This window comes from Bidens hawaiensis, unplaced genomic scaffold (assembly GCF_021521415.1).
Source record: "Bidens hawaiensis isolate Kalapana, Puna unplaced genomic scaffold, B.hawaiensis_p1.1 tig00008515_1, whole genome shotgun sequence".
NCBI classification, from domain to species: Eukaryota; Viridiplantae; Streptophyta; class Magnoliopsida; order Asterales; family Asteraceae; genus Bidens; species Bidens hawaiensis.
In genome coordinates, this window is record NW_027491608.1 from 17443 (window position 1) to 32629 (window position 15187).

General features: G+C 39.3%; 1 protein-coding gene across 1 annotated transcript; it reads right to left on the reverse strand.

The window, feature by feature from the left end:
* Positions 1-219: 219 nt before the first annotated feature.
* LOC143529221 (uncharacterized) lies at positions 220-813 on the reverse strand. Its single transcript, XM_077025051.1, has one exon. The coding sequence runs from the start codon at positions 811-813 to the stop codon at positions 220-222; it is 594 nt and encodes a 197-aa protein (XP_076881166.1).
* Positions 814-15187: the final 14374 nt, after the last annotated feature.

A 15187-nucleotide genomic window follows, 5' to 3' on the forward strand; every position in this document is an offset into this window, starting at 1 on the left:
CGGATAACAGATATGCTACAATGGGTGCCATCCAGGATTTCACTCCCGTCTGAATCACTAACACTTGATGCTGCGGGACAGATGGGCGATCTAATATCTCGATGCGGATGTCTTTGGAAAAATGTTCAAAGTTTGTTGAAGCCAGTTTACTGAGAGCATCCGCCGATTTGTTTTCACTTCTCTTTATATGAATGACTTTGCAAGAGAAAAACTGGAGCATCAAATCCTTCGCCTGTGACACGTATGAGGCCATGATATCGTTTTTTGCCTCATATGTGCGATTGATAGTCCCGCGATCAACATGGAATCCACTCGGGCTTCCAGATGTTTAACCCCCAGCTTTTTAGCTATTCGTAAACCCGCCAAGAAAGCTTCGTACTCTGCCTCATTATTGGTGCTCTTGAAATCCAATTTTATGGCATATGTGAACTCATGGCCTTCAGGATTAACTAACCCGAGGCCCGCGCCACATCCCTCGCTGATTGAGGCTCCGTCCGTGAATAAAGACCATACTTGTCCTAATTCCAGAGGTACTTGGGGTTGTTGCTCGTTCAAACATTCTTTCTCTTTGTGATGCGGGACTTCTGTCACGAAGTCCGCCAGCACCTGCCCTTTGATTGATGGTCTAGGTTTATACTCTATTGCGTACTCGCCTAGCTCGATGGCCCATTTTGCTAAACGCCCGGACAATTCTGGCTTGCTGAGAACGTTTTTAAGCTTGTATCCTATTAAAACATTGATGGGATGCCCCTGAAAGTATCTGCGGAGACGACGGGCAGCATAGACCAATGCCAAAACAAGTTTTTCCAGCATGGAATACCTTGTTTCCGAGTCCGATAACGTTCTGCTGACGTAATAGATCAACGTTTGAATGTTCTTTCGATCTGTCAGGAGGACGGCCCCTATGGAAATGTCAGAGGCTGACAAGTATAACGTTAGAGGTTCTCCCGCATGGGGTGCTGTTAACGTGGGCAATTCCATCAAACATTTTTTGACCTCCAAAAAGGCTTTTTCGGCCTCCGAGGTCACTTAAATTGTGCTTTCTTGAGACAATTTCTTAGAGTTGAAACGAACGGATGGGACTTAGCTGCATGATTTGCCAAAAATCGGTTCAAGGCAACCAGTCGACCATTCAGTGTCTGAACCTCTTTGAGGGAAGATGGGGAAGGCATGCGGTCTATTGCTTGAACTTTATCCGGATTAGCTTTAAAGCCGGCGTCCGTGACAATTACTCCCAGAAATTTTCCCTTTTCCATTACAAATGAACATTTGGCCGGATTCAACTTCATGCTAATGCTCTTCAGAGCGAAAGTTTCTTCGATGTCTCTTAATATTTGATCTTCTTCAATACTTTTGATTACGAGATCGTCCATATACACCTCTAAATTTTGACCAATTTGACCTTTGAATGCTATGTCCATCAGTCGTTGATATGTGGCTCCCGCATTTTTCAGTCCAAAAGGCATTATTTTTAACAAAAGGTACCTTGATCGGTACGAAATGCTGTTTTGTCTTCGTCGCCCGCTGCCATGCGGATCTGATGGTAGCCTTTGTAAGCGTCTAGGAAACACTTGAACTTGAATGGTGCCACGGCATCAACCTTGAGATCTATTTCCGGAAGGGGATAACAATCTTTGGGACATGCTTTGTTTAGATCTTTGAAATCGATACACATCCGCCACGTTCCGTTGCTTTTCGGGACAATCACTGGATTGGCGACCCAAGTTTGGTAACGGATTGGACGAATGATCCCGGCTTGTAAGAGGTCTTGGACTTTCTCATTCATTGCTTTTGTTTTTTCCGAAACCATCTTTCGTTGTTTTTGAACGATTGGACTAAACCACGGGTTCACCCTTAATTTGTGTTCGGTAATGTTCCGCGAGACACCAGTCATGTCCGCGGGCTGCCATGCGAACACCTCAACATTTTTTTATAATAATTGTTTCAAGAGAGTTCGACCTATTTCGGAAATAGCTGGTCCGATTGTTATAGTTTGGTCCGGAAATTTTTTGTTTAAAATCCATTTTTCCGGTTCAGTCCTTAGAGGCTGTTTTGGAATCTTTCTAGGTTTTGAGCTCTCGGTTGCGAAACAGTGTCGATTAACATGAATTATTGCTATCCCGGTGCAAGTTGGGACTCCCACTGCACCATGTGCTGTGGATGGATGGGCGTTGAAGTCACCAATTGCTTCTCATCCGAGAATAATATCATGTTTTGACGTTGCTGGTAAAACTAAAAATTTAACCTCCTCGGTTCTAGAATGAATTCCGTCACTTAAGGTGACCGGAAACGAAATTACGCCTCAAGGATGCATTACTTCTCCTCCGAACCCGGACACTGGAGCATGAATAGGTTTCAATCTTTCCTTATCTTCCTCATCTAGCTGGTCGAAACATTGCTCATACAAGATGTCCGACGTGCTTCCGGTATCAAAGAAAACATAGTGGGAATGATAGTGTCCGAAAAGAGCAGTGATAATCAGGGGAATTTTTATTGCTCGGCCGCCCTTTAATTCGAGGGAAGATTACTGGTTCATTCTTCCACTCTTCATCATCGGATTCTTTCCTCTTCTTTCCTGTGGGGGATTCACCTTGTATCATGTGAACGTTCAAGTCTTTGATTTGCTTCTTACTTGGGCCTTGAATGTCCCGCACAGGAACTTTACTATTGTCAGCTTTCCCGCCTTTCACCAGATGTTTAAGTTTTCCAGATTTCACAGCTGCCTCGATTTCACTTTTTAGTGTTCTACATTCATTCGTATTATGACCGATGTCATCGTGATACGAACAATGTTTCGTGGCATCTAAGAATGTTCATTTTGTTAGTGGTTGTGGCTTTCTGAAACTTATATTTTCTGTGGTGAGGATTTCAGCAGGAGTCTTTGAAAGAGGAGTCCAACTGTTGGGACCTCGACTTGAGGGTCCCGATTTGTTCTTGTTAGCTATGAGGGATCTTGCATCGAATGGTTTTGACACTTCTGCACTTGGTTGAAGTCTTGACTAGATAGGGCCTTTTGCCTGTCTATTAGGTATTGGAGTTTGAAACTCAACTTTGAATTTTTGTTTCGGGTTACCACTTCTTAATGTTTTCTCTGTATTAGCATATAACTTAGCTGCGGTCATAAGATCATCCCATTCTTTGGGCATTCCATCCCTACCGGTGAGTGTTTGGACCAGGTCATCACATTTGACATTCTTGCGGAAGGCACCGTGAAGCATATCTTTGCTTATCCCACCAATGTTCAGACTTTCATCATTGAACCTAGTGATAAAATCTTCTATGTTTTCATTATCACGGCGGACGACATCCAAAATTTCTATCCCTTAACATTAATTTACAACCCGTGAACATAATAATTTCTTTTCTTTTAACGATCTACATTTTCACCATCGAATTTTTATATAGTTATCATTAAAGCTTAATAATTTTTTTCTTTCCCCTTTTTACACATGCAATTTTTTTTATCTAACTATTTATAAGTGAAGCTAACTTTTAGTGTTAGACATACTTACCTAATCATGTAATTTGCCTACTTTAACCGTCATTTAGGTTAAAGCCTATACGGTCTATATTAACAAACACATCATTGTCTTGTGGCGCATATATCACACACTAGTTCAACGCAACACCGTGTGAGATACTCTAGACGATGTCATATTGTCATGTAAGAAGTGTTGAAATATGTAGTTATTAATCCAATTCAATGTTTGTTTGTGCATGTGCTTGGAATTTAATACGTTAGAGTTGTTGGGCTTCTGGATTAAACTTAAAAGACTCATGGGCTTGGGCTGACTTGAAGATTGGATATGTGTGCAGACTACTTGAAGAGTTGTGAAGAGGCTATAAAAGAAATGCATTTTTATTCAGTTTTTTAACACTCTTGTTATTTTTCTTTTCTCTCAGATTGTTAAGAAAATCTGTTGTGATTCTAGGGCTTAAGTTCTGATTCATCTTGTTTACAGTTCTTACCCGTTAGATTGAGTGTTCATTTTGTTCAGATCTTTATATTGATGATCTGATCTTCAGAGTGTTGTATTCGTATATTTGAGTTTGATTGTTGGTTCAATAAAATTGGGTGTAATTCTGGGCTTGATTATCTTTTTAACAAGAAGTTGTATGATGTGGGAAGATATGGAAGAATAAACAAATATCAACGTAGATAATTAATTGGACACAAGGTGGTTTTTTTTACCGGTTCGACCAAAACCACGAAAAGTTGTTTAAACCATGACAATCGGATCGGCGGCTCGGTGCTGAATCCTGTCAAGTATCGGCTTTGAAAATATTCTACACGTTTTCACGAACATTGATAAGTAGTAGACTCAACGTGCTTCCACCGTACGTCATTTGGAATTTTAGATGTATGAATATGAATGTATTAAAAAACACGTATTGATATTTTGAAACATTAAAGTTGTGTATTTTAATGTGGTGCTTTTGTTCAGAATTATTAGTCACGACGAACCTTCCCACGCAATACATTTTATTAATGAAATATATATTTGTTAAATAAATGTTTATCATACTAACACATATTTGAGTTGAAATAAGTCGTTTTAGGAAAAAGTTTTAAAATTTTTTCATCCGCTATATTCTTCGAGGGCTAGTGGTGAACCACTATAAATTTTTTTGTTTTTTTTTGTTTTCAGTAATGAAATACAAATGTCAAAATAATAATAATAACTTTTTTAGCCAAAATCATAGCAAACTAGTTTTATACCCGTCCGATGGACAGGAATTTTAATGTCACAATGACAACTTTTGTACCATCCCTAAAGAATTTTTTTTCAAATGTAACATGAATGGGGATAATCAAGGGAGAATTTACTTCTTTATTTTAACCAACAAAACTAACTTTCATTATCAAAACAATTACACTTTCAACAATTAAACACTTTTGACAATCGCAAAATAGTCCCAACATTCACCATTCCTACTGTTAGCTAATAGTGGAATACAATGGCATAAAATAGAGAAAGTGCATCTGCAGCCCGATCTAACCATAGTGCTTCAACTAACCATTTGAGTCTTGTTCATATTGTTGAGTACAAGCCCCTAAAGTGGTGGAGAGTGCTAGTTTCCACATGAGTTTTTTTTTAATGTTACCGTAACACCATAATTATGCCAAAGATTAGATCTTGATTCTTGTCACGATATACAGGAAGGTTGTCATCTTTCTATTTCATTACTTCCTTTGCTCTCGTTTTATCAAAGCGTTAAATTACCATTATGCCCTTATGCTTTCCTCCGCCAACAATCCTTTCAAGTTTTGTTCTTTGTCTCTCTTTTTTCTTAATTATTATTAGACCGCCTTTTCAATCCTTGCTTTGTTTCGTTAAGTTTCTTCTCCTTTTTGTCTTGACTTTTCACCTTGACCAACATCTTCCTTGACTAGTCTTCAATCTTCCATACCATATACACTGTTAGGTACCAAGAATAATAATCTTCATAATTCTGCATCAATGAAGAAGCAAAGCTAATCAAAAACTGCTTAACCTATATAGCCATTTGAAGGTCCCAGAATGGAACCAAAACTCAAGCATGTTATGCGTCCTACATACTTGCCATTGTAATAATCTCAAATTGCTTAAAACACTCAATCCTCCCCCCTGTAATTGACCAAGATATGAAAAAAGAATACGCAAACTTGCTAACATATTAAATATGATAATATAAATTGTATTATCAACATAGCATTTATTGGTTTAAATACATCAATTTAGGGGGTTGAAAACATTTGAATAACACTTTGGGTGACTTTCAACCAGGTTGACCCCTCGGCCCGTTTCTTACTATAGTAAATATATAAACTTGACCCGTTTGCCTGTAAGAGATGAAATCTAACCCAAATGAACCATTTGTACAAGGGGTTTGCATGACATCGAACTAATTGAACCCAACACAAAACTAATGGTTTGGTTTATGCTTTTACCAAAGCCGAGTTTTCAGTTCGGTTTCACAGCTAAGTGAACTATTCCTTTCTCATGTATAAATTGCAATGCCTCGCCTATGTGACATCTGTAACCAACCACAATAAAACTTCACATGAGTGGTATAAAGCATATTAACCTGATGTATTGCTTCCAACACTTCACCGTCTGGTCATATTTGTGATGACAGAGTTCCATTTGGATGTATAATTGCCTGTAAAATTGTCCATTATAAGTTTGATGTACAAAATATATGCATACATACACCAGTGCTGATAATTATATCCACATCGAAGCAACCCAATCATAGAGTAAGAAAAATGAAATACCTTTCAGTTCTGATATGGTTTCCTGGGCTGCATTTCACAGCATACATGCAACAATCAGTTCTCTTCAAGAATCAAGACTTTAAATACACTACTGAAGTATCCAGTACCAATTTGCTGGAGGAGTGAAAATTAGTTTTTAAAACTATAGGTGATGTGCTTTAAAAAGATAGTAAGAAGATGGTAATAGCTTTTTAACCTCTATTTCATGAAAATCTATCCGATAGCGAAAGAGACCATAACCATTAACCACCAAGCGCAGCAGAAAAGAAAACACAGTCAACGGTTAGGAAAAACAAAGAAACTCCCAAACTACAACTTGCTGAATAAAAGTACACGGCATCCACAAGTGTACGTGTTGTGATAAACTTTGTGTAACTTTCTTGTAATATATCTACCTTCACATTTTGACCTGCGATCTCCAAGTGGAACTTCAAGTTTTACATTAAATGCATGCTCAACAAAGAAGTGAAACTGTAAGTATACTGAAGATATTAACTAAACTGGTCATATAAACATACCATTTTAGGACCCACTGTCCAATATTGATCTTACATCGGTAATTCATGGTTTATTCCAAATAGAAACTTCATTTATCACCCACAGGTATCTGTGTACTGAATGGTTGGAGAAGCATATAACTGTGAATGAACAAATACATCAAGGAACTACTAGGCTGCTTCCATGGCGGGATTGAGGAGAAAATTTGATGGAAATAATGAATTCCAATGGCGTGTGTATGTATGTGATTTGTGTATGCTTATTAATAGGGGGGCGTGGGAGAGATCCAAGGCAACCGCCTATGGTATACAACTTAAAGTAACTTCTGCTTCTAGAATGATTTTTTAGACTTTCAAGGATGGTGAATATTAAACACATTAGCAGTTAGACTCATGGGGAACAATATATTATATAACAATAACTACTCCGTATTACATTATATTAAAGAAATGAACCACATGATATAAATCTTTGGGTTAGATTGAAATTGCCTTAGGTCTTCTAATGGGGTGGGGTGGAAGCAGTGGTGGCCATCATGAGAAATCTAGGTGGCGACAATGGTCGGATGACAACAGTGACTTGATGGTTGTAGCATAGAGGGTCATTGGGGTGGGGACGATGGCGGCACTGGCTAGGAGTTTAAGATGGCCGGATGGGGGTTGTGGTGGCGCAACGGTGGTCATTCGACAACAAATGGAGTGGCACGAGGAAGCATGGGAGGCGTAGTGTGATTAGTCCTGCTTATTTCATCATACAAAATTTTCACAACCTTGTTAAGTAAATTTTTGATTAATTAGATACGGCTTTGATAATTTTAACCTAAAAGAATATGTTTCGAGTTATTTTCTCCATGACTATTCATAAGCCTAAACAAATATATAAAATGGGATTTTGTGAAACATTATCTTAATAATTAACATATTTATATTCTAGACAAAAGCTTAAAGGAAGGAGTGTAAATGAGTTGAGGTTAAACTCGACTTATTTAGCTTAAGATCAAACTCTACTTGTTTAGCTCAAAGAGCTTAAGCTATATGATAAGTTGTCTAACATCCTATATGATAAACATGATATATTTACACTATCTTTGTCTTATATAATTTCCAGTTATACTATAACAAAGTCGAAATATTATTTAGGATGAACTATAAGTTAGTTTAATAAATGTCACGTTAAAAGTTAAATACTTACTAACAATGTACTATTTTTCAAACTTTAGATTATTATATGTTTAATGCCTACATTGGTTTAAAAGTAAATAAAAGCGACTAGGTTGTTGATTGATTCACAAGTATCTACCACACCCATCCGACCCATTCCCATTTCCACACAAACCCATTATTTTAACACTTTGAATCCTTTTGAAAACAATAAACAAACATATTATGGAGACTTCTTAACGTAGGATGTTGCTGGTGTTCTTGAGTGAGTCAGGCATGGAGCGTCAAAATCAGTATGGACGGTTGACATCCCGTCTCAGGAAGACTCACTCGGGTATTGACAGTGTATCCAAACGCAAGTAAAGAAAAACTTCTTAATGTAGGATCTAGTATGTATGTATGTATGTATGTATTTGTATGTATGTATGTATGTATGAAAAAAGATTAAAACCCTATAGCTCATAGTCTAAACCGTGAAACTAAACCGGAACCAAACTGTCAGCAACGGTTTGGTTTCGGTTTTCAATAATGAAAAAGGCGTTACTAATGGTTTGACCCAAAACCCGGCCAAACCGGACCGTGAACACTCCTGCTAAACTCCTCTATTATTAATTCTCTCTTTGAACACTGCTCCAGAAACAACAACAAACTGAAATGGGAACTCTGAGAAGCTTTTAGTGAAGCCATTCATGACTCATTTAAAGCTCAGCTTGTGATCACCTTAGATGCCGAGATGTCTCAGCTAGAAGCAGCCCGAAGATTATATTCTCAAGGATCATCCGAGAGCAACATAACATAGGTATGTTTGTGCATTGTTGTTGTGTTGTAAGTTATGCATAATAGGTGTTTTGTGTGTTATAAAGTAGTTGTTGTACATTAGCTTTAACAGTTGCAATACTCCGGATTGTGATGCTTAATGATTACTTGATTTGTTGTTAACAGTTGCAACGACATGTACCTGTCCTGTTATACCAACGCTTGATGTAACAAATACGTCTTTAACAGGTACAAACGCAAAACCTTCTCTACTTTGATCGACATTAGGATAGTTACCAGGTTTTTTTTTGTCAACGCCAAAATCAAAAACACCATTTAAACAGTTTTGACTAAAAAGTCAACCGTAGTTGAAATAAAAGGTCAAAACATTAGCTTGCGTTTGAATTGGTTAAAGGGGGCAGTTTGGAGATGGAGAAATTTTTATTGCATTTTGATGTTAAACGTGTTGATAACTGAGATTTATTTCACAAAATTGGTTAGTGAATCATTTGTATGTTAAATTGTATCAAAGATAAACTGATTTGTATGTTAAAATGTATCATACTTTTAAAAGTTATATTGTATTAGAGATAGGCAGGCCGATATCATACTGAACGTTGAGTAATAAACTGTTTGCGCACCGTTCGGGGAAAGTTCGTTTATGTAATAAGCAAACGAAGTTGAATAGAATTTTGTGTTCATTTAACTAAATGAACGAGCACGAGCACGTGTTTCGTTCGTTCATTTATGTTCGCTTATAATTTTTGGTTATATATTAAAATCATACAACAATATATTACAGTTAAAAACAACACTAATCATTTACAAACACAAGATTGATCAGAACCATTTTGCAATTTTAAGGTCTTTAATGGAAACCGCAAACTGTGATGTTTCTTACAATCATCGCCTAAAATATAATATGCAATTTGTTAGGTTCAAAAGGAAATACTAAGATTGATCTTGACCATACTATATCATCCAGCAATCATTGATATTTTATCATAGTTTAGTTTTTACAATACATTTACTCAAATTAAAGTAGTTTCAGTAACATACCTGCTACTAAGCCTATCCAAGGTCTCATGTGGCCTTTATCACTTGTGAGGCAATGTAAGAAATAACCTCTATGCCCAAAGCTAAGCAAACAATGATGCACACTCGTCCCTGCCACACCAGGCATACTTCCCAGGCGCATCAACAAATATACATAAATAGAAAAGGCTCGCTATGAACGTGATCCCGCCAAGTATATGGAAAGTAATCCTCATAGTAGCGCCGCGTGGGCCTAGAGATTCGTTGAAGACGGTCATCGCTATATATGAAGGTATGATTGCGATGGAAACGGAAATAACCGTAGCCCTGCATTATTATTAACATATTATTAGAATATTCTAATAATATGTTAATAATAATGCAGGGCTACAGTTATTGTCGTTTCCATTGTGATTATCCGTACATATACATCGCAATGGCCGTCCACAACGACTCCCGAGGCACACACGGCGCTACAATGAGGACTATTTTTCATATCCTCAGCGGGTCCATGTTCTTCGTGAGCTTTTTCTTTTTATGTACATTTGTTGCTATGCCCGGGCGCTATGCCTGGTGTGGCAGGGGCTGCGTTTGCATCATTGTTTGCTCAGCTTTGGGGACTGAGGTCATTTCTTACCTTGCCTCGAGGTGATGAAGGCCCTCAGAGACCTTGGATGGGCTTAGTAGCGGGTATGTTACTGAAACTACTTTAATTTGAGTACATGTATTGTAATATTACAATACATTTACTCAAATTATTGTAATATTACAATACATTTACTCAAATTAAAGTAGTTTCAGTAACATACCCGTCTGAAATAGATACATTTCAAAATCCAAATTAGTTTTGCTTTATAGTTGTATTAACTGCAAGTAGTTTTAACCCGGAGCAAGTTGATACATTTATAAAATGACTCGCATTGTTCTAAATACATTTTTAAAATGACTTGAAGGAAGTCTGTAATTTTTTAAAGCAAATCATTTGGACCTGAATCACATTTAGACATTTTCGTTTTGACCCGAGCCTACTTTAATTAAAAGTTAAGTTTTTTTTACTCGAACCAAATCGAAAACAATATTATTAGTTACCTCATGGTGCAGAACCTGAGATGAACATTTAGGTGATCATGCCATCTAAATTACAAAAGAATAGATCACATGTAAATTTTCACAATCTAATAGACAAAACATCTAAAGTAATGTACTAAAAAAGGTTCCCACAGATAGCTATTTACTAATAACTTGTTTATGGAAAACCCGGTAAACTTTATTAAGAAAAAAAGAATAAACGTATACAATACCGCTAAGAGGAAACGAAGGACATACCAAAAGGCACCAAAATAATAATCTATATAAAAACAAAAGCCAAATCTGTAGCTTACCACCAATTTGTTGATGATCTTGCTTACTCAAAACTTGATAAGCTTGACCAAGCACCTGCTTATAAACAATAAGCATAATTATATATAATGCGTCACGATTTTTAAAACCATCAAATAACGCAAACGCTACTCAAAAGTCAAAACACTTGCCTGCAATCTCTCAACAGCTTAAAGATCTGGGTTTTTATAACGAAGAACTCGACACGCAATCAATCCATGGGTTGAAAATTGTTCTCAACATCATTCGATATCACTGCATTTCAAATAAATTAGAAATTAAATTTTTTGAAATGGGGGTAAAAAACTTACAGCCGAAAACAGTACCTATGTTTCTGGGATTAAAAGACTAAAATACCCATACCGGTTACAACATGAAAACAACAAATTGATCTTACTTTGGTTTCTTGCTTGTGGAAAAAAACTCTCTCTATCCGAGCCCAAGCTCAGCGTGTTTTGAGCTCTGTTTTTAAAGCTCGAGCTCAACTGCTGGTAGTTTTTCAAGCCTGAGCTCACTCTCGGCTCATTTAACTTACGAGAGCGAGAGCCTATTTTCGAATCAGTTAATATTAAGCAGGGAATGGCTGATTTCTTGACCCGAACTGACAACATTGATGAGGCAAAATAAAACCAATGTAAGCATGTAACTTTTATAGTTTTATGCTCTCTTATTTCTTTCTAATCATTATAAGTATTAGAGACGTCATGCGCTAAACTGGGCAGATTGCGTCATTATAGCCCTTATTTAATTTAAACCGAATACTTATAACAATATGTTGTGTTTCAAGACAGACGACAAACAACATGGAAGACATAAAAAGAACAAGTTGTGCTCGAGAAAGGCGAGGCACCAAACAAAGTTCCAAACACAAAACTAGTACGTCGAAATGGTTGCAACAATTCTTGATTGATGGTTAACACAAGTTTGTAGTTCATTCTATGGTAGTGTAATATTTTTAGCGTGCCAGTTAATTCTTTGAAACAAATACTTTTTTGTTCTTTGTATGTGAAGAGGTAGGTCCCAGCAGATCCAAGTTGGATCCGCATGACTCACCTTGAAGAGAGACGTCTGCGCAGAAACCAACTGGATCCGCAGGACCCACCATGCTCAGAGACGTGACGTCCTTACGCGCAGTACGCAAGCTGTTCCCGCAGGAAATGCCTCCCAATGGTGAAGTACTCCGCCTGTTCCCGCAGCTGCGGATACAAGCCATCAGGGAAGGCCACCCGCGCAGCAAGGCTACACGCACAAGACACTTAGCTCTCAAAATAATTCAGTAATGTCACCTGAAGAAGGAATGAGCAAAGCCGGGAACAATCCCACACAAAGGCGGGAGGGAGAATACTCCTGCCCAAATGAGCCAGTCCGTACGATACTGGACGATCTTTTGTACTGTACCTGACGAGGTATGGGCAAAAGATCTGACCAGAGATACGACAGCTCATTGACAACAGTATGGCGAGCAGCATGCTCTTGTACTGTATGTCACTATTAGCCGCTGCCTACTCACCAACTCCTGTCATACCACGTGCATAGCCTGCAGTTGGTGGAAAAGGAATAGTACACAGCAGGCCTGGTCACTGTCAGCCGCTGCCTACCCACCAACTACCAGCATGGCACGTGCGTAGGCCACAGTTGGTAGAAGAGGAATACTATTCAGCCGGCTATACCTTCTTGGAAACCTACCTTCGGCTATAAATACCCCAAATGGTATGATCATCTTATCTTATCTTGTATCTTATATCTTATACCTGATATCTGCTCTAGCAATCTCTTAATATACACTTATATTCAAGAGCAATCTAGTCTGATTCTCACGCCGGAGGGTGGTCACAAGGAGGTACCCCCCCTTCTCAGTGACGAGCTCACGGTGTCTGTTTTGCAGGTTATCAGAAGAACCATCTTTGCCGGATCTAACCCCTCGTGGGAAACATCTATTTAACCCCTAGATTATCAGTAATCTGCCCGGGGTCGATTAGTGTTTCTTCATTGGCGCCATCCGTGCATAAAAGCTAGAACTTAATTCTTTTTCAGTTCTCAAAACTTCTGGAAAGATGGTTAAAGAAACTCCGGTAACCACAACCCCAGCTACTGGGGGGAATACCGACGACTACACAGTTTTTACGAACACTACCCCGGTTACCCAAGCCGGGGTAAGTGCACTAAATTTTACGAACACTACCCCAGTTACCCAAGCTGGGGCAAGTGCAGTAAATAATCTCTCACTGGGATTCACCGATACCCAGTTAGAGAGACAAAGAACGAGGCTCCCCCGCCAAACACTCGATGAAGTTAAAGCGTAGGCGGAAGCACGTCAAAAAGAATTCCAAGCTGAGTTGGATGAACGCTTACGTTCACTCCAACAGGCTGAGGAATTCATAGAGTACTTGGATGATGATTCGGAGGAATCCGATAGTGACGCAAACCCTCGTCATAAGGCGAAAGGGAAGCGTAAGGAAACGGACTCCCAACCGAAAAGGCATTTTGGAGAAACCTTCAAACCAAAAAACGCGGGTGGAAACCCACGTGACTTCTCCAAAACATTTACACTAACTGCTGCAAAGGCGGGAACGTCCAAATTTGCAAGGGACATTGCGGAAGCAATCGTCCCGAAAAGTGCCAAACAGATGTCCAACATCGGCACTTACGATGGTATATCTGATCCAGACGATCATTTGAACAGGTTCATAGCGGGGGCAACCGTCAGTAGTTGGACGGAACCTACGTGGTGTTACATGTTCCAAATGACGCTTGTGGGGGCAGCTAGAGCGTGGTTCAATCGTCTACCGGTCCACCACATCTACGATTGGGAAGACTTCCAGCAGAAGTTTGCCAACACTTCAGCCAACAAAGAAAGTATACCGAAGAGCAATGGACAATCCTCAATTGCATTCGAGAGGAAGATGAATCTTTGCCAGACTTCATCACTCGCTTCAACTCAAAGAAGCTAAGTCTGGGTAATATTAGCGAAGATCTTGTTCGCGCTGCTTTCATCCAGGGCGCGAACGACCCAGAGCTCATCCGCACCTTAACGGGTAGAGATGGCATGCCATCCACATGGGATGCCATCATGACAGTAGCTAAACGATTTGCGGAAACGGAGAAGCAACTGGGTATAGATCTCCCCCAGAGCACAAACCTCTACACTCAGAAAACAAGAGAAGACAACGTCCTTACCGCCCGACTAAACAAAAAGCGGAAGCTAGGTATTTGGCAGTCAAGGGTAAACTTTGACACCTCATCCGGCTTGCAACATCGGTTGGGCGGAAGGGATAACGTACAGTCGAACCAGAACTCCAGATGGACGTCACTCACCAAAAGCGTCACCGAGATATTCGCCACTGAGGAGCTCCCATGGCCAAAGGCTCCAATAATCCGACATCGTCACAATGCTGATCGGAGCAAATACTGACTTTCACAGGACAAAAGGCCACAACACTGAAGAATGCACAGACGTAAAGGACATCGTCGAAGCATTTGTCAGAGATGGGACGCTCGCGCACCTCGTGGCGTAACGAACGCTGAGCAGGCTGATGCGTGTAGAACCCCAGTTTGGGAAAACACGAATAAAACTGCAGCTTCAATGTTGGAGACTACATACTGCGTAAACAACGAGATCCCGAACCAGGTGCATATCGGCTCGATGGCACTCCCAACCCAACAACATGGAAGGGAGCTCAATTACACAGTGCATGTAGATCAATTCAAAACTTGTAAAGAAAAGGCCCAGAGCCACTTCTAATGGAAATGATTCTCCTTATCACATTGACGCTGATGATTTTACATTTATACTTATGAACTTTCCACACGGATATGCCGGTCTTCACCGCATACATAAGTGTGAAAGAAAGTCGTTGCGTGGGGAAGGCGGCAAAACCCGCATAAACCCAAAAAACGGCAAACCTTCACGCAGGTCAGTTAAAGGTAAAGTTCAGTCATCCCACTAAATGAAAGTGCCGGTCTATCCGCACGAATCATGATAGAGGAAACTGAACACTAACCTATTAACAACCGCGCGTCGAACGGTTAATTTATTCAACACTGATATGCCGGTATTCACCGCATAATTACGTGGAAAGTCGTTGCGTGGGAAAGGCGG